The sequence below is a fragment of the Mastigoproctus giganteus genome, chromosome 1 (assembly GCF_048544385.1).
Source record: "Mastigoproctus giganteus isolate SK-2022 chromosome 1, ASM4854438v1, whole genome shotgun sequence".
Lineage (NCBI taxonomy): Eukaryota > Metazoa > Arthropoda > Arachnida > Uropygi > Thelyphonidae > Mastigoproctus > Mastigoproctus giganteus.
The window spans coordinates 205,877,008-205,901,754 of NC_143575.1; the positions used below are offsets into that span (position 1 = coordinate 205,877,008).

Sequence of the window (24,747 nt, forward strand, 5' to 3'; positions counted from 1 at the left end):
AATAGATATAAAGAAATTTTCCTTCAGCCAGGGGGTGGTTGATTGCTGGTACAAACTTCCATCTGTCATTGTGGAACTTGACAGCTTAAATAAATTGAAGGCTGAACCAGACACACTTTTGAAGTGAATGGATGGGTGAAACGGAAAGGGTTTTTTTTTGTACCTGATGCTATATAAGCTTGCCTTGCCTCTATTAATGCTAACGATTCTTCTAAATCATTGACATAAGTGTACTGATATCGAGGGAGCTACACAGAAAAATAGTATAAGTTAGATTTGTATGTCATAATGGATAGAGTTTTACACACAAATTCCTGTTTATATTTCAATACTCCTAATATTATTTTTTTATTTATTTATAATGGGACAGGCCTCAAGACATTCTAGCATGGCTCTGTAATGAACAGAAATGTTTATTTTAGAGAAAAAGAAGTCATTTTATTTGATTTTTGGACAGCAGAGAGAAAAATTGTTTGCTTATATTGGTAGTAGTCACAGAATTAACACCATACAGCTGTTAATTGCATAAACGGAAACTTTTATAATTGAAAAGTATCTTTACCAAGGTTCCATTTGAGGCCTGTTGTAGTGACAGTACAAGGTTCTCCAACAGGAATAAGACCTACAGAAAGGTGTTGAGACTTTGAGTCAGGAATAGATTTAATCTTATGCTGTCCCTGAAATTAAAAGTGTGCGATGAAAGAATGTATAAGGTACAAAATTCCTCAAAAGATACAAACACAGAAAATTAAATTCACCCTCTAAATGAAGATATTTCTGCTGCAGTATTACAAGCATGCGAGTTTCACATATACTATTAGGCTGTTATCAGGGAATAGGTTCATCAAAACTGCATCAGAAAATTCATTACAATTTAAATCCATAAAGGAATAATAATTCCTTTTGTGCATATCAACAATGTAATTTTCTCACTTTCAAAAAAAATTAAATATGGGCAGCACAGAAAGTCACACTTAAGTTTTCCATAATAAATTATCCTTACTTCCAAACAAGCTCCAAAAGCACACCATTAAATTCTACACAACTATTAAAAAAATTATGCAAAAATTTTAAGGTTGCAGGGCAGTGTGATGTCAGTGAACTTACGTGAGTAAATGCTAATCAACTTTAAAATATTTCTGTAAAATCCAACAATAATAAATGAATTACCATTCATGCTGAAAACATCCATATCTATAACACAATTTATTAATTACATTCATAACTGACTTATAAGATCAATCTGAGGTCCACTGTGACAATTGTTTAGTTAGTAATCTTATGCTAAATTTGAATTTTCTACATGTTAATTTTTGCTAACTATCAATATATACTAAATGACCAATAAGTTTTTAGGCACCCTTCAAAGTATACTGTGAAATGTTCCCAGAATCCCCCCATATATGTATTGACTCAAAAGATATACTGGTATAAATCCTGTGGGTCTGCCTGTGCACAGTAGTACAATAAGTTCCAGTACAAGTTGTGGATCAAAACGAACAGTAATCTTTCTGTGTGCAACTGCAACTCATCCAAACCTACCAAAATCTACTGTGCCAGATGTTATTCAAAAATAAAAGGCCAAGGGGAAAAAAATTTTTGAAATCATGTATTCAGTTTAAGAGACATCAGAATTATATTTAGCTATGGCTCTGAGGATCAAGAGCAAATCAGATATCTATACTTGTGGCAAACTTAGCTCTATATTGGACAGTCTAAGGCAGTAGCTGTACCACAGAAACTGCATCATGCCAACAATGAAAGTATCAACCTGCCTTCACTCACAATGCAGTCAGTCACCAGAAGGCATGCTGGTTTCCCCAGCAATATTTGTTGGAAGCTTTATTTAAGTCAGAGATGTTCTAATTTAAGTGAAATGTAACATGTAATAAAAAGGCATGGTACATTAGGTTTAGCAACTGTTATTTCACTTTATATGCAATATTATTTTGCATAGAAAAATATCTTTTCCTTGTTTTTTTGGCTCCTAAAAGAACCATTTTTAAGGTTCATAAAGGTGTAATTCCACTTCTGAGTAATCAGAAGTGTCAGATGGTCCAACAGAAATTTCCAAATGTTCAACAGCACTCTCTGATAATCCATCTAATTCCCACATATTGTTTTCCTCTTTTATTACATGCTGGATATAGTTTTGCCAGGTGACTGATTAGAACATAGATCATGCCATATTGCTATAACTATCAAGAAAGCTGACAGCTGATTGGGTAATAAGTATGTGGGAAGGTTATGAATAAAACATTTACAAATGCATTCATGCCCAATATTTATAGCACATAATTAATTTTCAATTAAACTTGTATTAAAAATAGAATTTGCAATCAATATGTTAACTTTCAGTGGAAAGTTAATTAGAATAGAATTTGCAATAGGATAATGCAATAGAAAAATAGAATTTGCAATCAATATGTTAACTTTCAGTGGAAAGTATATTATTTGCAGATGTAAATTTTCTTCAATAGGCACTCCAATATAAAGTTAAATTTGTTGCAAGTATAGTAAGAGGAAGAAGAAGTAAACTTTGATCCAACATCGGAAGTGGTTCAGGATATTTTCAACAGACTTTTTATTACATGTTACTCACTTAAATTAGAACATCTCTGACTTAAATAAAGCTTCCAACAAATATTGCTGGGGAAACCAGCGTGCCTTCTGGTGACTGACTGCATTGTGAGTGAAGGCAGGATGATACTTTCATTGTTGGCATGATGCAGTTTCTGTGGTACAGCTACTGCCTTACAGCTACAGCTACTGTTGCATAGTGTTACACACCATGAAAAATAAATCAGAATTAGACATGAAATTGCATCTCTTATTTACTGACATTGAAAACATCTTTAGTGGGGTTAGTTCAATTTTTGCATTAAGAAAAAGCATTAAAAAAATGTATTGTTTAACTTTTTTTTTTTTTTTATGAAAACCCCAAACACAAAAGGTATCAAAACCTATAGTACTTAGTACCGTGTATGGGTTGAAGGAGAAGTATGGGGGGGGGGGATGCCGGAAACTTTGCTCTAGAGACTAAACATGGGTTTCACCACTTCAAGCCTCCAATAAGCAAAGTGGTGGTGAAACAATGTTAAACATATTGTTTAACCATAATACGTATTACAATAATGAAACCTTCCCAACAACATAGAACTGCCTTTCAACATGTATGTGCAATTATAATTGATGAAGTTAATATGATAAGTGAAGAATTGTTATCAATTATAGATATGCATCTAAAGCAGATAACAAGAATTCATGAACTCCCATTCGGAAGTATGGATATATATTTTATAGGAGATGAATGCTAATTACCTCCTGTGCATGCAACAGCTATATACAAGGGGTGATCATTTAATTCGTGGACTGATGTAAGATCTTATCTTAATTGTCATCATCTGTATCTTCTGCGGATTTCTCCTTCTCGAAATACTCTCCCTTGAACTTTACACAATTTCACCACTGTTGTACCCACACAATTAAATACTTTTTGCAAATCATTTTTCAAAAGACTTTGAAGTGCTTCCGTTGTGGCTCTGCAAGCATCATTGTTGGACACGAAACACTTGCCTTTCAGAGCTTTCTTCAGAAATAAAAACAGGAATAAATCACACGAGGCTAAGCCCAGTGAATAAGGGGGATATGGCAGAACCTCGGCACCTATGGCAGTGTTCACTGGCTGCACAATATTAGCCAAATGTAGTTTTTCCAGGTGACTGATTAGAATATAGAACATGCCATATTGCTATAACTATCAAGAAAGCTGACAGCTGATTGGTATTTCTCCATCAAGACAATGGCCTGGCATTGTCTTGATGGAGAAACCACTTCACACTGAAAAGCTCTTGACATTTCTCACGAATGCTGCAGCGAAGTTTGACTCTGAGAACCTCAGAGTATGCTTCCTGATTCATAGTTGTTCTGTGAGGCACAAAATGTGTAACAAGATAATAATGTGCCTTTTATGTCAAAAAACACAAGAACCATTCGTTTGTCAGCTGAACAGGAAGCTAAAAATATCTTAGGTCTTGGTGAATCAGAATTCTTCAATTCACTCAACTGTTGTTTTGTCTCTGGATCATACTGAAAAATCCAAGTTTCATCACGAGTCATTATTCAATTTAAGAAGTTTTGACCATGTGTTTAAAAATGATTAAGCATTTCTTTGCACAAGTCTACTCTTTGCTGTTTTTGTTCTGGAATCAAATTGTGTGGAATCCAGTGGGCACAGATTCACAACATTTTCAGGTGATCTTTCGCAATATTGTGAGCACTACCATATGAAATGGACATTCTAACAGCTAATTCACAAAGTGTAATTCAGCTGTCTTCACCTAGGATTTCCTGGGCTTTTACAATTTGCTCAGTTATTGAGGAGGAAGGCTGACCAGGTCTTGGGTCATCTGGAACAGACTCATGGCCTTCACTGAATCACTTGTGCCATTTAAATATGGCCATCCTACCAAGACACTCAATACCATATGCTTCATTCATCTCTAACTGTTTCCGATGCATTTTGGCCCAGTCTGACACAATAGCGAATCACATATCGCTCTTCAATCTGTATGTCCGAAATGATACTCGCTTCAAAACAATCGTCAGCAGCATGTGGCTAAAAAAACTCTTCACACACACTAGCTCGACAAGTACTGGCATGTACACACAGAATCTACTCAGCAGCGATCAGGGAGAGCATCTCTAGCGAAAGTTATGGAAAGTTCACTCGGTAAATATAAAATCTTGCACCAGTCTGCAAATTAAATGATTACCCCTTGTAAAACCTTCAGAGAATTCATTGGTCAGTCTGACATTATGGCACTCATTACAGTTTCATGAAATTGTACAAGTTGTAACACAGTCTTATAATACATTCTCTGCATTTTACTTATGAAAATAGGTAATGGAGAAGCATTAACTTCCAAAGAAGTTAAAATTATCAAATCAATATTTGTTTCTAAAGAATAACAACATTAATGACAATAATAATTACATTTTATCTCAGAAAGGAATGCACAAAGTTGTTGCCTAGGATGTTTACCAAGGATATAATTCCAAAGAACTGAGGAGTATAAAAAATAAAATTCATAAAATGGCAATGACCAAAACAGTGGATCTCCCATACATAGTTTCATTGTTAAAGGGAAAACTGTATAAGATTACCACAAATATAGACATTGCAGAGAGAGAATGGTAAATGGTGTGACTGATACTTTAGAGTACAGTGGGGGCCCGACATCTGATGGCAATTCATTCCACAAAACCCATTGTATGTTGAAAATATTGTAAGATGAAACCAATAATACACTGATTTCCTGTAATTCATCCTAAACTCTTGACAGGCAACCCAACAACATATAAAATAGGTTTTTCTTATATGTTATACTTGATTTGTACATTAAAAATGAGTGTTTTATAAAGATTATTTAATAAATAGTTATAAAACATCTTAAAATAAAAAACAAACAATAAATTAGCATTTACCATAGACTTGAAGTGCAGGGCTGATGAAATCAATAGTGAGTGAGGGTGATGGGATTAGATCAGACGTCAGCCTTTTGTCGCTACTGGCAAAGAAACTGTCAAAGGTGGACTGTTTTTGACGACTTTTTTTGTAGCTTTCTAAAGTAAGAAATTACTTTGTCTTCCATTTTGCACATCATGAGTTTAGTGTTTTCAATGTTGGGGTGCTTTTTTTTACCACTTCTCTTAAATGCTCCCAACAAGAAATGACAGTCTTCAGCTTACACGTTTTGGGTGCCCTCTTCCTCTCCAGTGTCACTCTTCATAATTTTCTCTAGCTCTTGTAGCTCCTCTGTCATTAGCTTATGATCATAAGTGTCAATAAGGTCCTCCACATCCTCTTCGTCAACCTCCAGATCCATTCATTTACCAAGAGTGACAATATCATTTGTCAAATTACCATCATCTTCAAATCAGTCAAAGTTAAGGATGTTTAAAGGCCACATGATTTTCCAGGCTGAATTTAAGCATCTGGTGGAAGCATCATTCCAAGAACTTACGATTAGCCTCACACAGTCCAGGATGTTGCACTTCGACCTCCAAAATCTTTAAGGGTGACAGCAATTTCAACAGAGGTCACTGCAAAGAAACTTGCGAACATTTTCTTGGTATAGATTTTCTTGAAGTTTGCAATGACTTCTGGTTCACTGGTTGAAGAAGAGGAGTGGTGTTGTATAGCAAAAATTTGACTTGCACAAAGTCAAATTGTGCCTCACGATATTGAATAAGGTCAGGATCATGGCCTGGCGCATTAGCCAGCAGGAGCAGTGCCTTCGCAAGAAGCTTATGTTTCTCAAGATAACTCTTCACTAAAGGAAAGAAAACTTCAGGTGCCCATTTATTGAAGACATCTTGTAATCCAGGTCTTCTTATTGCTGCGACAAAACATTCCCAGCATGCCTTTGTTGACATTTTGTTGTTTAAATACCCTAGGGATGTTAGAATGATACACCAGCAAAGGCTTCAGCTTAAAATCTCCAGAGGCACTGGCACTCAACAGGAGAGTGAGCCTATCTTCCATAGACTTATGTCCAGGTAAACTAGCCTCATCCTTAGTGATAAACATTCTCCTGAGCATTCGCTTCAAGAAGAGGCCGATTTCATATAATCGACAAAAATACACTCTGCTTAGCACACTAGACAAGCGCATCAAATAGAAGGTAAAGAAACTGTTCGATATACTATAACATGTGGGAATGTTGTGTTGAACAATAACAAAGACGCTAATTGGTTGAGAATAATCATACGAATGATGTTTTACGTACCACGCTTCTGAAAATTTCCACCAATGCATTGTTCCAGCTATATCGGAAAGCCATTGGTTCCTGCAAATATCATCGGTCCTTAAAATAAAAGATCGTATGGAAGGTTCCTGAGAATATCAGATGTCGATGTCATCGGAAGTTGAGGCCCCACCGTATATAAAGTAAAAAGATGAAATTTCATGAGAAAAAAAATAGGGCAAAATCTTTAATTGTGACATAAACACTATTAGCATTAGCATTAGTAGAGGCATACGATGCAAGAAAGCAAGCTTATGCAGCATCAGCCAAAAAAAAAAAAACTTCCATTTCACCCCTCCATTTGTTCAAAATACCTGTCCAGCTGAGCCTTAAATTTATTTAGGCTATCAACTTCCACAACAAGGGATGGAAGTCTGTTCCACCAACCAACTACCCGCTGGCTAAAGGCAAATTTCCACACATCTGTCCTACATCTGTCTTTTCTCAATCTGAATTTATGCCCTCTCAGGTGATTATTCTGAGTAAGAGGAAGAATCCCATCGGCATTGAGCAGGCTCAAACCATTCAAGGCTTTATACACCTCTATCAGATCACCTCGTCGGTGCCTAGTCACTGTAATTTGCAAAACTTCAGCCTTTCTTTGTAAGAGCAACCCTTTGTTCCATTCACTAATCTTGTTGCCCTTCTCTGTACTTGTTCCAGCAGCTCTACATCCTTCTTGAAAGAAGGATGTAGAGCTGCTGGAAAGATAAATCTATACCTGATGGATGTGTGCCTATTGTTAAATGGTCAACAACAGTTGTGTTTAAGAATAATAGACGATTGATGTGCAGCCAGAATCAATTTCCTGCATGTGCTTTAACTATACATAAATCTCAAGGAGGAACCTTCAATGAAGTGCTATACAATTACAAGAAAGATCACCAAAGTTTATATATAACCAATCCTTGTAATAACCTCACATTCTACCACAGAAAGGGAACAAGTAATGTTGAACTCTCTACAGAAATAGATCGTTTAAAAATGAATAACCTGTTTCTACAAAGTGAACTACAAGAGTTCCTTCATAACAGAGATTTCTCAATAACATTAATGTACAAAGTTTACATAGTCATGCACAAGACATGAAAACTGACCCCATCCTACAACAGAGCAAAATATTAGTTTTGAGTGAAACTTGGGTAGTAATGATGATTATGTACCATTATCATCATCTCATTGTGTGACTCGATACAAAAGACCCAATGCTGTTAGTAGTGGTGTAGCTATATACCAAGATGATGATTCAACTATTATCAGTACATCGCATATCTTCAAACAACACAAGAATAGCAGTGAATTGACAGCATGAGAGATAAAATCAGTGACATTTGTGGATCAGTGTTCAATTCAATAATGAACACATCTTCATGATTACAATCTACATTACTCCTAGAACTGCAGTAACTGGCATTTATAAATTCATATATAAAAATTTAATGCTTTATTCAATAAAAGGAGTGAAATTAATGGAAGAACAACTGGATCATTTACTTATTATGCTTGCAGGTGATTTCAATATACAATTTAATTCTGAGAATGGAAAGGAACTTTGTAAGTTTATGAAAAAATTTTCAATTTAGACTTTTTGTCAGGTATGTCAATAAATACTACATGCAATGGAACTACTACTGATGGTGTATTTGGTTATGAATTCAATTCTATTCAATTAAAAATAAATTATGTATCTTATTTTAGTTATCATAGACCAATAATTTCTGTAGCTACAATACAATCTAATAAATAAACAATTGTTTCAAAAAAAAAAAAATGTGTATTTTTATTTATTACAACAATCATGGTGTCACAATCTAAAGATATTTTTAATGCCTGCCAGATTATGTACCTGGTATATAATTTTATTTTTTTTACATCATGTCTGCTTCTCTTGCATCATCTTGTCGATTTTACATCATGTTTTGCTTTTGAGGCACAGCAGAATTTTGTTTAACGGCATTCTTCAATAGTGTTTCTTAAAGCACTGGATTGCATCAAGTGGATGAAGAATTGTTGTCATATTAAGTGGCAGGTACTCAACAGTGACTGCATATATAGATAACTGCACAAGGGTGTGCAGTCATCTATAAACAGCAAAACAGTTATCTGTTTCCCCTGATAATTTTGAATCATCCCACACATTTTTATTCTATGCTATTAAGCTCATCAGTTCATCTAACATCCCTTTTGGTCTAAACCTTGGATAACATCTCTTAGCTAGTATAAAAAGTTTAGTAACTTCTAAAACTACTTCCCTGAACACATTCCATTTAGTATTTGCAGTTGTTAAGCAAACCAGATGGTTTATTATCACTGCTACATAGTGACTCTTGTATGAAGAATGACTACTGATAATCAGATCAGGAATACTGCTTTCTCTTGTCTAACTGGTATAGAAACTGTCACCCAACAAATCCAGAAATGCTCTGCTAGAAATGCTGGCAAGGCTGTCATCATGTACTCCCTCCCATCATACCTGGGCAAAATTCCAGACATGTTCAAATTTATTCCTTATTCACAGCTTTTTCTCATCACTTCATTATACCTATAAAGTAATTTCTTCAATGACCCTATGCTGAATATCATTAGTGCCAATGTATACAATAATATCCCCTTTTGACAACTATGATATGCTGTCATTAAAAGATGCTAACTATTCTAAAACATTTGTCCTGGCATGTATTACCCTCATTCTATTCCACCTATCCTTCTTTGAACAGCACATTTCTCTGATAGAGGAATTGTAGAGTATTTGTTTCTTTGGGTAGCTTAGTGGTATCATCACCATCCTCCCCACCAGGTGAAAAAGACCTGGGTTCGAATCCTGTAGATGATGTGAGGAACTTTAATGGGCTTTTTCACTCCGTGTCTGAGTTAGTCAGTCTCAGGCATAGATAGCAAAGGTTTTTTCCCCAGAAACTGGGGGTTTTTTTGTCCAGAAAAACAGGCAAATGGACAAAGAACACGTGCAATTTACAGACACAAATAAGCATATATATAAGAAATAACCGGATGATCCTAATATAATAGTTTGGTTTTTTGTACAACCTACTGGTTCTTCTCCATTCTACCAGAAGCAAAATAAGTCCAGAAACATAAAAACTCATGCTGCATAATTTTTCAAGTGAGTTTCACTTTTAACATAGTTAATAACTGCTAGGCAACCCATTTTAATAAGTTCAAATACTTCTTTTTTTTACAGACTTTACTTTTTTTTGCATTGTCACTCAGTTCTAACCACTCAGACCATTCTGAATTGACATATGGGTTGATCCATGTGGGATTAAATTGAATTTGATGAGCAGCTATGTTCTCTGACATAAGAACTCCAATGATTTCTCACAGTTATCTGTAAGAAAAATATGAATTGTTAAAATCAATACAGAAGTCTCTCATAAGTCACAGAACGTTTTTAGAAAAACACAAGCCTTAGGGTTTCCACTTCTGTATCCACATGATGCAATTTTCTGAGGGAAATGGATTATTATGTAACAAAAAAAATCAATACTAACTCTTTCTAATAGTTGAGAAAAAACCAAAATGTCTTTTCCAGTATTCAGATAAAATAACCAAGAGCTCAGAAGGCCTCTTCCTATAGCTATTACAAGAGCAGTAACTACCAACAGATGCACAATTAAGATTTTTCCTGAGATTTTTTAATAATTTTCAAAATCCCTGAGTTTTCCAAGTTTTCTGGGTGAGTGGGAACCCTGGAAACAGTCTCTGGTTTTTTTAATTTGAAGAATTATGCTTAACTCTGAAAAAAAGCCTGGCTGTATGCCAGGCTTTTTTTCAGAGTTAAGCATAATTCTTCAAATGGCATCAGAAATAAAAAAATAAAAAAAATTGGCAATGAAGGTTAAAGTGTATTTTTTGACCATATTATTCTGAATACAATCTAAGGTAAATTATTTGAGGGTGTTCTCTGTAATGATCTCATAATGGTCCTTGAGGTTGTCACAGACATTCTCTCAGATATGCCAGACAAGCTGTACTTGCTACCTGGGAGTCTAAAACGCTGATGGAACTGATATTCGGGTGACACTCAAGTCAAGTGGACCCAATTTCGGTGAAGTCCGGACGGTCTGTGACAGCCAAATCCTCTGCTTGCACCTTCACGATGGTGGGACTGTTAGTAATCCTGGGTATAACCTCCATGCACAAGTACATGGTGGGTGTCCACCCAGGTGTGAACCAACGAAAGCAGGGGTCGAGGTGTGCCGCCCACACCACATAGAGGAATGCAGCCCCTCTATGCTTTCATCAACCGGTGCAATACCACCACTTTGATTATTGGAGGCTTGAAGTGATGAACCCATGTTTAGTCTCTAGAGCTAAGTTACGGTCAACTCTTCCCTATCTCTTCCATCATGCAGTATGAGTGATGACTTTTGAGGTTATGATGAACATCCTGGCGAGATTCAATATTCCTTACAATTCGAGAGTACAGCTCTAAAATGGTGTTCGCAGGCCAGCCGCTAGTTAGTACACCGGACCGAACCTATTGGTAACTCCCTAGGAGGCTTCGGGAGCATTGTTGAGGGCACATTATGTCAAGGATCTGGGTATATTCTTACAATGTGTATACCATATCCAAAAATTTCATTACTTCATACAGCATGTCCCACCCACTTTTTCTTACTATTGAATACACCATGAATTTTCAAACTAATAGAGCAAGCTTATCTGCAAAAAGATCTAAACCTCCCAAGCACTTCCTAATTCATTTCACAAATATACGTGGTCTCAATTCTAATCTCAACGATGTCCATTTCCACTTGCAGTCTGCCAAACCCCATGTACTTTTTCTGACAGAATCTCAGTTATCGGTTGATTCAACTACTGCTCATCATGGATGCCCAAATTATTCGCTGTATGATTCCTTTCGCCTCAAAGGTGGTACTTGTGCATATGTCCATTCTGATATTCCCTGTCAGAGACTTGGCAATTTGGAATCTCCTCTCTTTGATCTTCTCTGGCTTAAAATCCCTCTACCTCATTGTGTCAAATTCATCTGTTGTCTACCATTCTCCCAACTCCACTAATCACTTGGAGCTCTTTGAGTTCCTCTCTTTGTAACTTGACTTTCTCCAGTTCAACTTTCCTAACAGTGAGGTAATTTTCCTTGGTGATTTTAATGTTCACAACTCCAGCTGGCTTCCGTTTTGTAGTCACACCGACCCAGCTGGTCAAGATTCTGAGGCTTTTGCAATTACTAATGACCTTGCACAGATTGTTCATTTACCTACAAGAATACCAGACAATGCTAATCATACAGCCAATACACTTGATCTTTTTCTCACAAACAACCCTTCTAAGTACACGGTCAAAGTAAGAGGTCCTTTAGGCACTTCAGATCACAACTTGGTGATTGTCTCTTCTCCAATGGAACCTTTATCTCATGGCTATTCCCAACCTCGTGTTTGGCATTACAAGAATGCAAAATGGGATGACCTGCGAGACTTCTTTTCCTTGGTCGGATTACTGTTTCAAAACTTCTGATGTCAACGTTTGCTCAGATTGTGTCAGTGAAATTATTCTTGCAGGAATGGAATCCTTTATCCCACTCTCCACTTTAAAATCTCGTCCTTTATCTAAACCTTGGTTTTCCAATAAATATGCTATGTCTGTTCAAGAGAAGAATGTTGCATATCGTAATTGGCTTGTTTCTAATTCTTCAGTTTCATTTTCTGCCTACACCAAAGCTCGCAACAATTGTAAAGCAGTTATTAATCAGTCCAAACTAGAGTTTGAACAGGCTAAGAGTAGAAAACTTGCTTCTTGCCCGAATGGTAGCCGAGCATTCTGGTCTCTTGCCAAAGTTATTGGCCGTAAACTTTGGCCCATCTCTGCTCCCACCTCTGTCCAAACCAGATGGTTCTGTTGTCTCTTCAACCAAGGATAAAGCTGACCTGCTAGCATCCCATTTTTCTTCCAACTCATATATTAATGATCTTGGTAAAACACCTCCCACCATTCCCAACACGCTCCATTCAATGCCTCCTGTAGTCTTCCGTCAAAAGGATGTCAGAAGGATTTGGACGAATCTTGATGCTAAGAAAACTCCAGGTCCCGATGGTATTTCTCCACTTGTTTTCAAAACCTGTGCTCCTCAACTTACTCAACTTTGCCGCCTTTTTTCACTTTCTTATTCCAAAGGTGTTTTTCCTTCTGCTTGGAAATTTGCACATATCCAGCCTGTTCCTAAAAAGGGTGACAAATCCCTCCCATCCAATTATTGTCCCATTGCAATTACTTCTACTCTTTCTAAAGTAATGGAGAAATCAATTAACTGCCAACTCTTAAACTACCTAGAAACCTTCCGTCTGATCAACGATCACCAGTATTGATTCCGTCAGTGTCGATCCACTGGTGATATTCTGGCTTATGTTACCCATTTATGGACTAATTCAATGGAAAGGTTCGGTGAAACACAAGTAGTTGCTCTTGACATCTCAAAGGCTTTCGATCGTGTTTGGCAGAAAGGTCTTCTAAACAAGCTTCCATCTTATGGTTTGCCAACTGTTTTTAGTAATTGGTTATCCAGTTTTCTCTCTGATCGCTCACTGAGGGTGATGGTAGATGGCTCTCTGTCCTCTAACTTCTCCACTAATGCCGGTGTCCCCCAAGGTTCAGTTCTTTCTCCCACTCTTTTCCTCTTGTATATTAATGACCTTTTTCCTTTGACTGGAATTCCTATCCATAGTTTTGCAGATGATAGCACATTGCATTCCACTTTCCATTTTGAGAAACCTTGTCCTGCTCAATCAGCTTCAACTTCTTGAAAATCTGCTACCAATTCCTTAAATGCCAATCTTAAGGTAATTCTCCAGTGGGGCAAAGACAACTTAGTTGATTTCAACCCTTCTAAAACTCAGTCTTGTCTTATATCTCGCAAAAAGGATTCTTCTGCTCCTATGCCTATCTTTAGTAACACTCCGATTTCTAGGCAAAATGATATATCTCTTTTGGGGATTACCCTGACTTCTAATCTCTCTTGGCACAAGCACATTACAAATATTGCTTCCTCTGCATCTAAAAAACTTGGTTTTCTCTTTCGCTCTCGGCGTTACTTTTCTTCCAAACAGCTGCTCACTCTGTATAAATCGCAAATTCGCCCTGCCATGGAATATTGTTCCCACATCTGGGGTGGTGCCCCCAAAACCTCTCTCAGGCTTCTTGATTCCATTCAGAAGAGGGCAGTTAGGTTAATTAATGATTCATCTCTAACAGAGTTTCTCCACTCGCTGTCTCATAGACGTACTGTTTCTGCTGCATGCCTCTTCTACAGATACTTCCATGGGCACTGTTCTTCTGAATTGGCTTCTATAATTCCCGCTCTCTCTTTCAAAACAGTCCGAACACGTGCCACCACCAGCCAACATCCATTTACTGTCCAACTTCGAACTCACAGAACCAACTTTTCATCTTCCTTGTTTACAGTCTACAGAAGTTCAAGTCCAATGTCAACAAATATCCTCTTTATTCTTCTCAATCTCCAACCCAAGCACGGTACTAAGTACTATAGGTTCTAATACCTCTCGTGTTTGGGGTTTACATAAAAATAAATAAATAGATAAATAAACACAACATTAATACATAGTGCAATAATTTCAATTTCAAACAATACCTTTTCCAGCAACCATGTTAAAGAATTATTTGCTAGTAAAAATACAGGGACTGAACACATTTCTTTTGCCAAAAATAAGGTATGAATATTTCCCATTATGTGATCCAAACGACCTCCAGGTTGAACAACTGCAAGAATTGCAGCTACCTATGAAATATAAAACAGCTAAAATAAATGAATAACCAATCTAAGTGTACCCTACAGTTTAAAAAACTTTTCTTCTATATTACATTTTCTGATACCAATTATAGTCAAATTATCATAAGTTTTCTTTTCTTATTGATAATTACTAATAAATTAAATAATTCAAATTCAATTCATATTAATTACATAAATTTATTTCAGAAAATGTGCTCTTCTCTCCACACTTCTGAAACTTTGTAACATGCTACCAACCATCACTTTTATTTTTTATACCTTGCAATGATTTAATGACAAATCACTACAAGGTGTATGCATTAAAAAAGCAAAACAAATTAACTTAAGGTCAAAGGCTAATTGAGAGCTTATACAGTATTAGTATTATAATAGAAATTATGTATAATAAAAAGTCCTTTTTTTTAAATAAACCTAGTTAACAAGCAAAGGTCATCCCAATATATTCTTTGAAGACAGTGCAGACTGAAAACTGATTATGGCAGTTTAACACAAAAATACTACTAATTCTAAAAACTGTATCAAATACAGTTTTTAGAATTAGTAGTATTTCTAATCTGCATGATCTGCATTCCTTGTCGCCTTCGTGTGCTCCCCCAGATGATCCTTTAAATGCCATTTAGTTTCCTATACATAACATTCCCCACAATCCGGGCACTTATTAATGGTATTCATGGTACACCCAGCATTCATCATTTGTCAGCAAACGATCAAAAAAGTTCTCAACATCCGCATTACACAAATCCAACAGTTGGCAAGGACATTGCTTCTGCAAAGGAGACAGCAATCTTGGAACCCATCGTACGGATACCTTAGACATGTGCAGAAGGTCATGTAAAATGCTGTGGGCAGACCCATAACTAATTCTCACTGCATTTGCAATGAAATTAATTGTCACATATCTGTCACTCAGCACTGGCTGCTCAACCTTTGCAACCATCTTCTGTCTGTGGATGTTGATGGCCTTCCTTCTCTTGGCTCATCAAAGACAAATGCATGGGATACATATAAATTAGCATGTGACACAGAAGCCTATGATAGATATAAGCTGGTCTGTAACCAAGTCACAAAGGAGGTTAGGCAGGCAAAGGCAGATTATGAGAAATCTTTGGCAAAGGATGCAAAGAAAAATAGCAAAGAGTTCTTTACTTATGTAAACTCTAGAAGGAAGGGGATGAATCAGATTGGTCCACTTGATATCGATGGCTCAACTGTTGATGATCCTGCTCAGGTAGCTAACAAACTAAATGAATATTTTGCATCGACATTCACACTGAGGAGTTATTCAGGGAGGGGAATGCCAGAGGTGTATTCAACTCTGGCAGTAAGCTAGATAATCTTGTAATAACTGAGAGTAAAGTGGAGGAGAAATTGTTGAAGATAAACACAAGAAAGGCACCTGGGGTGGATGGGATCTATCCAGTTATATTAAAGGAGGCAGCAAAGGAAGTAAGCAAATCCTTAGCCATAATTATGAGAGCTTCCTTGGACTCGGGGGAGGTACCCATAGACTGGAGATGTGAAAATGTGACCCCAATTCACAAAGGAGGATCAAAGGCTGATACAGGTAATTATAGACCTGTGAGTTTAACTTCTGTTCCAGGAAAATTAATGGACGCACTGGTTAAAGAAGCACTGCAGGATCATCTAGACAAGACGTCAGTTATAGCTCGGACACAGCATGGTTTTGTTAAGGGGAAGTCTTGCCTGACCAATTTGATTGGATACTATGATGCAGTCACAAAAGAGCTGGATACAGGGAATAACTTTGATATTATATACTTGGATTTAGAAAGGCTTTTGATACTGTTGCACATGGAAGACTGCTGCACAAATTGGAGCAGTGTGGCATTGGAGACAAATTGCTGCTATGGATAAAGGGATGGTTGAGAGGGAGAAGACAGAGAGTGGTAATCAATGGACACTGCTCATCTTGGACTAATATCATTAGTGAAGTCCCTCAGGGTTCAGTGTTGGGTCCATTATTGTTTTCTGTATTTATAAATAATATTGATGATGGTATATCAAGCTTAATGTCCAAGTTTGCAGACGATACAAAGGTTGGCAGGGTTCTTAAGGACACTACTGACGCTATGCTGCTGCAACAGGATCTGGAAAGGTTGAGCAGATGGGCTGAGAGGTGGCAAATGAAGTTTAACATTGACAAATGTAAAGTACTACATATGGGAAACAGCAACCCCAGAGCAACGTATCAACTCTGTGGTACTACACTGACAGTGGTAGAGAATGAAAAGGACCTGGGGGTAATTGTGCAGGCAGATATGAAGTTCTCTGAGCAGTGCAGACAGGCTGCAAGAGTAGCTCATGGTGTCTTATCAATGATATACAGGAATTTTTCTAGCAGTGATAAGGAGGTGATTATTCCCTTGTATAAGGCAATGGTCAGGCCACACCTTGAGTACTGTATACAGGTCTGGAGGCCTCGTTTCAAGAAGGATGTAGAGCTGCTGGAACGAGTACAGAGAAGGGCAACAAGATTAGTGAATGGAACAAAGGGTTGCTCTTACAAAGAAAGGCTTAAGTTTTGCAAATTACAGTGTCTGGAGACTAGGCACCGGCGAGGTGATCTGATAGAGGTGTATAAAGCCTTGAATGGTTTGTGCATGCTCAATGCTGATGGGATTCTTCCCCCTGCTCAGAATAATCATCTGAGAGGGCATAAATTCAAATTGAAGAAAGACAGATGTAGGATAGATGTGCGGAAATTTGCCTTTAGGCAGTGGGTTGTTGGAACAGACTTTCATCCCTTGTTGTGGAGGTTGATAGCCTAAATAAATTTAAGGCTCAGCTGGACAGGTATTTCGAACGAACGGAGGGGCGAAGTGGAAGTTTTTTTTTTTTTTTTTTGGCTGATGCTGCATAAGCTTGCTTTCTTACATCATATGCCTCTACTAATGCTAAGACACTTGTACGACTGCACAGGAACTCCCGTTTCCACTTTTTTATAGTATCATAGGATGGACAGTTCTGTCCATATACAGCTTTTATTTCTTTGTAAATTTTCCGAGCTTTCTTGCCCTGCAAATGCGGGAACTTGATCACTGCTCGATACTCCACTTTGTCAGCCATAGTGTCCTTCCTCAGATTCTGGGCTCCACCTCTGGTGTACCTACAGGAATAAAATTTCACATGTTAGTTATTGAATATGTAAAGAACTTATATTAAAAACGGAATCTTCCTACTGATGTTTTACCTAGGTTAGGGTACGAACTTTTTGATACCCCTTCATATATACCTATCACTCATATGTCTGTCTTCACACAGTGATGTTTTCCTCAGTGGTGGATGTGGGTGGGGGGGTCATCCAGAACGATCTGCATCATCAAACGATTCCCTGCCACAACGAAATTCTCTGTACCATTTCACAACTGTGGAATATGCAGGAGCCTTATCTCCCAATGTCTGCACTATAACAGCATGAATCTCCTGTACAGTACCAGATACAGTACTTGTCTTTGAAAGGAATGTTTTCGTTCCTTTCAAAGTCAGGTACTGTATCACTGCTTGTAGTTCTTTTTGTTTTGTTTTTTTTCCATTTCAAAAATTTTCTCCTTCTTAATTCGCAAAATCACCTATAAAAAAAAAAAAAAAAAAAAAGGATTGGATCTATCAAACTATGATCTGGTACAGTGACATACAAGATGTACCACCTTCTCAAAAAATACTGTATAATCGTATTCACTAGAAGTAGGTTAGAATACAAACTTTCTGAACATCCCTCATATACTATATCTAGAGTGTACCAAGAATAGTCTGATAAGCAGAAAACATCTAGCCAATGGCAATCCAGTGGTCAAACAGCTAATCAATGTGAGAAGACAACAGAGGCAGAAAAGAATCATGTAATCTAACAATATCCTGAAAGAGGCCTCTGAGGTCGGGAAAACTCATATCTAGGAAATAAACTCATACACTGACCATTGAACAAAATTTACTGTAACTAAAATTTTTACAAATAGTATAAAAATATAATATAAAACAAATTATTTACAATAAACTAATGACTGTACATTACGGAATACTAAAAACTGTAATAAAAGATCGTTTACTATAAAATAAGCTAAAATATAAAATTAAAAGCGCTAAAAACCTGGAGCTTTCGAGAGCGTCAGCTCTCTTCTTCAACAAAATACCACGGAGAAATACCACGTGTGGAAGTACCGTGAACCTGCATTTAAGGAGATGTTGCAGAAAGTTATATTACTGTTGAAGAAGAGAGCTGACGCTCTCGAAAGCTCCAGGTTTTTAGCGCTTTTAATTTTATATTTTAGCTTATTTTATAGTAAACGATCTTTTATTACAGTTTTTAGTATTCCGTAATGTACAGTCATTAGTTTATTGTAAATAATTTGTTTTATATTATATTTTTATACTATTTGTAAAAATTTTAGTTACAGTAAATTTTGTTCAATGGTCCGTGTATGAGTTTATTTCCTAGATATGTAATCTAACAAACTGGCCACAATCAATCAAATGACAATGAATGGTGGTGGGCAAAGAGATATATCAAAATTCACAATACATCAAACCCTATAACAGGTGGGGTACAGCAGCAGATAAACTAATTGGGTTCCAATTAGTTTATAATATTTTAAAAAATATAATATAAATATAATATTTAAAATATAATATTTTGTATAGAAAGAATAAAAAAAAATTAAAATTTTAACGACAAATACTTCTTTCAATTTGAAGATCATGTTTTCTGTTACAAAAACAAACAGTTTTAAAATACAATCAGCAAATAAAAACGACTTCATTAATTTTACTTTATTATACTGCATTTAATTGGTAATATTTCAAGTCAAATTTTGGTATTTGTATAGGGCATTGGAGCAATAATTATAGGTATAGCATTGAAATGCTAAAGATAAAAAACTTGAAATAAGAATACTTTCGAAATATTAAAATTTAGAGTAATGTATTTTGGCAGCTGCGTAACATTTGTCATAAATATCATTAGCATAACTAAAACTGTAATTATACAGTTATTTATTTATTTATTTGTAATTAGCTGTACTTTCATGAATTTCTTAGACAAGTACATTAGGCATGACCATGGGCGTTGGCAGGATATTTTCAAGGAGTAACAGGAAAAACTTTATCCAAAAAAAAACATCCCACTTTCTTCTTATTATTATAATAATTAAGATTATTTCCCCCAATTAATATCCCCCAGAAAAAATATCCCATTTTCTTATTATAATACTTAAGATTATTTAAGTATTATCAAGATTATTGAAATATATTAAGATTATTATAATACTTAAATGTTTGATTATAATTTGTATGATTTTTTGCAAATTTTAATCTGTGATTTTGATATCATTAAACTGTGATTATTGTCAGTAATGTGATTTTTGTGAGCTGATTGTATACTGTTAGTGTGTATATATATATATAATATTGATAAAAATAATAGGATTTAATCACATTACTGAACGACTAAGCAAGCAAGAAAAAGTATTAAATTATTAAACTGGGTTATGGATCTGGGGCATTACTAGTTATAGTAGAAATACCCAGCAACCATAATGAAATATAGACAAATGTTTATATTCAGTGTATTGGGTAGGGGTACTGACAGTATACATCATAGCACCCGACAGAGACCAAAAGGAAGGAATACAATTCAAACATAAATAAAAATAAATATACACGTATAAAATAGAGTTAAAAAGTTAAAATAATGCCAATTAAATCTAGTTAAAGGAATAAAAAATGAAAGTTTGAATTCAAAACGACAAAATACAGCATGAAATTTAAACAAAGTAACTTTATATAATGGAATAAAGTCAGGTTAATGCCAACTTACTGTGTGCTTAGACTGGAATCGGTGAAGTTAGTTACGTGTGGTGATTTTTAAATATAATATTTGTCTGAACAATTTCAACATTAATCATTGCATTAATAAATCTACCGACCTACTTCCAGATGGCTGCCAAAACTTGAATTATTTCCAGATTCAGATATGCTAAACCTTTTGGGCTCAGGGTTTGTAATTACAAGCTGGATAAATTTAATCTTGAACCTGGATAAATTTAATCTTGAACCCATTTCCAATGGATGTATTTGCCATCAAGCCAATTTCCAACCGTTTATTGATACATACTTTGGCCATATCATAACAAGCAATTTAGATATTATACCTAACAAAGAACTCAGAAGCATCATGTCTTATGGCTTCAAATATAGGCCATACTTTAAAATCAGCTTTAAACCTTTCAAAAAACAGTTATACTATGATTTGCTTAACTTCTGTTTTAAGCTCTCTTACCATCATAACATCCCCATTGAAGCCTTCCAACTATGGATTAATTCAGTACTAACTATGATTCTACAACATTATAAGTCATCATTGCCACATGTAAAACCATCCACAGGATTAAAATTCCATTTTTCCACATTAAAACAACAATTGGAGGACCTGCATAAACATTTTATCATCGCCCCCTGTTGATAAAGCCTCCTACAATTATGCCATAATCTGTAAAGCCTTTTATTTCCAAACATTAAATGCAGAACTAAATTCCAGTGCCACCTAAAAGTCCATCACTAACAACAGCAGTATCATTACAAAGAAGTTAATTGCTTTCAGCAAGAAACTTAAAATTAGCTTTAATAACTACAATTTTCCTTATATTCATTTCATACTCAAATTCCACAAAAACCACACAGGCTTTAGGTTTATTACTTCCTGCAAATACAGTTACATACATAAACCTGGCAAAACTTTGGAAAGACTACTTAAACCTATCATGGACATCCTGATAGTAGAATAATTAATAACAATATACCAGTTATTAATGCTCTGAATACTGACAACATCTTTCATGTGCAAACTTTTGACTTCAATAGTCTAGTCACCAGCATAAACCTAACCAACTTAAAATCAGTCTTGAATGAAATTTACAATAACTACAAACATATTATTGGTTGTAATTCAGTTTATTGGAACAATCTCATTAATCTCTGCATCTCCAATAACTACATTTTTGATGGCAAATCTGTATACTTGCAAACCAAAGACGCCGGTGGGTAGCCCCGCTAGCTGTGTCTTAGCTAACCTATATCTATACTGGTCTGACACCTCTCTACCCTCGAACATAAAACTTTACAGATATGATGACTTGTTAGTATTCAACTACCCTACGTTTATACAGGACTTTGCTGATATTTACCCTTCAAAACTTACTCTGGAGAAAACAACTAATAAAGACTTTTTGGCCAATTACTTAGACCTAGGATATCAATATCAACAGCCCTCATACCATAATCAACATATATAATAAAGGAGATGCTTTTAGCTTTAATGTAGTCAGTTTTACCCATTGGCACTCTAACATTTCTAAAAAAGTACATGCTAACATCATACTCTCCCAATGCATCAGAATTGCAACAATATGTTGCAATGTTGATTTTATGTTGATTTTAAGCTGGCATTAACCTGACTTTATTCCATTATCTAAAGTTACTTTGTTTAAAGCAACAGTCTCTTTTATGACAACATCAAACTACTCCATAATAAATTGCTATGCAATAATTTCCCTACAGCTTTCCTCTACCATCATTTCAAAAAAGCAATAAATATTATAAAATTCAAAAAACTTATAAACTACAACTTGGATATAAACAACATATTTGCGGTTTGATTACATATTACTTTTAGGGCTGTACATAATGTATAGTTATATACCCCCTAGCCTCTCGTGTCTCACCATGTAGAAAGCTTGTGCCCACGAATTGGCTATGCACAGTGGTATTGTATTTTGTTATGTCCTGCTTGCTGTTTTGTTAAGTTTTGTTGACGTTATTATTTGTATTTCAATTTTTTCTTCTTTTTACATTCCCTCAATAACAATACCAATACTGACTTAAACACGAGGCATTTGTCCAGTCTTCCATCCAGGAACCGACTATGGTATGAGTTTAGCAACCCCGGACAACCCGAGCACAACTATATTCCCCTTCTTCCAATTGCTTTCTGCTGTCCTTAATTACTACAACTTATTTCTCATGCACGATTAGGCTGGCCAAAAGCAATATCGAGATGCTATTCCTCTGCTATCACTCCTTTTTTCTTCTTAAACAAATTTTAGTGTCTTTTCTACACTACCTTGTTAGTCATCTCCCTTTGCTGGCATTTTGCCTCGTTTGTTTAATTGCTTACTTCCCCGTCACACGAGTAAGGTTCACTTTGATGATTTCACACCTTCTTCTCCCCCCTCCTCACTCGGGGTTACTTCACAATTGATATAAATATACCGTACAGAGAACTATCGGCTTTCATCTTTGGGTCTCCGATGTTGCTCTGTAATCACCACACGTAGCTAACTTCATTGATTCTGGCCTAAGCACACAGTAAATTGACATTAACCTGACTTTATTCCATTATCTAAAGTTACTTTGTTTAAATTTCATACTGTATTTTGTCTTTTTGAATTCAAACTTTCATTTTTTTTTCCTTTAACTAGATTTAATTGGCATTATTTTAGCTTTTTAACTCTATTTTATACTTATATATTTATTTTTATTTATGTTTGAATTTTATTCCTTCCTTTTGGTCTCTGTCGGGTCGGCTATGATGTATACATTTTGCACATATACATCATTTTTTTTTTTTTTTTTGGTAGTTGTTGGCACATCGGCTTCTGTGGCCATAGTGCACCTCCCAAGGTTTTTGCAGTACTTTGATCCAAGCCCGAGGCGGGATTCAAACCCGCGACCTTTGGGTTGCCAGGCAGGAACTTTACCCACCTGGCTAGCCCGGTCAGCAACATACATATACATCATAAAAGAAACAGTGACCCTGCTTATTGCAGTGGCTCCTACGGTTTTGGCTGCCGACCCTCTGAAGAAGTAGTTAAAGCCCTAGGACCCACTACTTTAGGTACAATTATTATTATCATTATTATTTTTATGTTAATCTAATTTAATTTCAGGTTATCTGCTTTTACCTTGCTGGCATTCTCAATTTTTTTACATGGTAATTACAATTGACAGGTCAGAACCCCTACCCAATACACTGAATAAAAACATTTTTCTATATATATACACTGAGTGATCACTGAATTATGACCACCCCTATGAAAACTGAATGCGACCTGTTGGCCACGTGAGGTACGAGAGTGCGGAGTTAGTTGACCTACGTAGCATAGATAAGGTGTCAGTGGTTCAGTAGGTAGTAAAATTCTGAGCGTGATGGGTAAAAGGAAGGATTTATCGAATTTTGATAAAGCACAAATTGTGGGTGCCTCGATTTTCCAAACAGTTGAACTGGTGGGGTGTTTGAGAGCAGCCGTAGTTAAAGTGTACCAGGACTGGTGCCAAAATGGTCAAACAATGACCCGATGGCAAAACTGCAAATGTCAGCAAAAGGTTGAAGTTAGAGGTGAGTGCCGGGTCTGACGACTCGCACAGATGAACAGGCGCAGCACTGTTGAAGAGTTGACTACCCAATACAACATGGGCCAACCTGGAACAATATCTGGCATGACCATGCATCGTACACTCACACATATAGGCTATACCAGCAGATGACCTACCCAAGGTTCATCGGTGTAAAAGAGCATGCAAGTTGGACATTAGAAGACTGGAAGAAGGTGTGCTGGTTGGATGAGTCCCGTTATTTACTCCACACCGTGGATGGTCGTGTACGGATTTGGCGTCAACAACATGAGGCTCTTGATCCATCATTCATGGTATCAAAAGTGCAAACTGGTGGTGGCAGTTGTATGGTGTGGGGCACATTTCACTGGCAGGAACTTGGACTCCTGGTGCATGTAGAACAATGTATCAGTGGTCTCCGCTTTCTTCAACTGCTTGCTGACTGTGTACAACCCACTATGTTACACTTTTTCCTGAATGGCGATGGTGTCTTCCAAGATGACAATGCGCTGAGCCATCGGGCACTTGTTGTGCAGGAATGGTTTGAGGAACACAGTTCTGACTTTCAACATATCGATTGGCCTCCGAACTCCACCCGATATCAATCCCATAGAGCACTTGTGGGACACTATGGAAAGGCATATCAGGCATCTGGATATATCAATCACCTCCATACCTGCATTGATGACCGCATTACACACAGCTTGGTTGGCCATATCTTCCAAACGCTTCTGACATCTTGTTGCA

At 36.3% G+C, this 24,747-nt stretch overlaps 1 protein-coding gene across 2 annotated transcripts in view; it reads right to left on the reverse strand.

Annotated features, from left to right (window-relative positions):
• The window catches only part of LOC150091468 (thiamine pyrophosphokinase 1), a 128,673-nt gene that overhangs the window by 34,946 nt on the left and 68,980 nt on the right, over window positions 1-24,747 (reverse strand). For both annotated transcript variants that reach the window (XM_090384044.1, XM_090384052.1), the window contains exons 6-7: window positions 14,437-14,583; window positions 563-677 (exon numbers count right to left, since the gene is read on the reverse strand). In XM_090384044.1, the coding sequence (XP_090240170.1) occupies window positions 563-677; window positions 14,437-14,583 (262 nt within the window). The remainder of the gene's footprint in view (window positions 1-562; window positions 678-14,436; window positions 14,584-24,747) is intronic.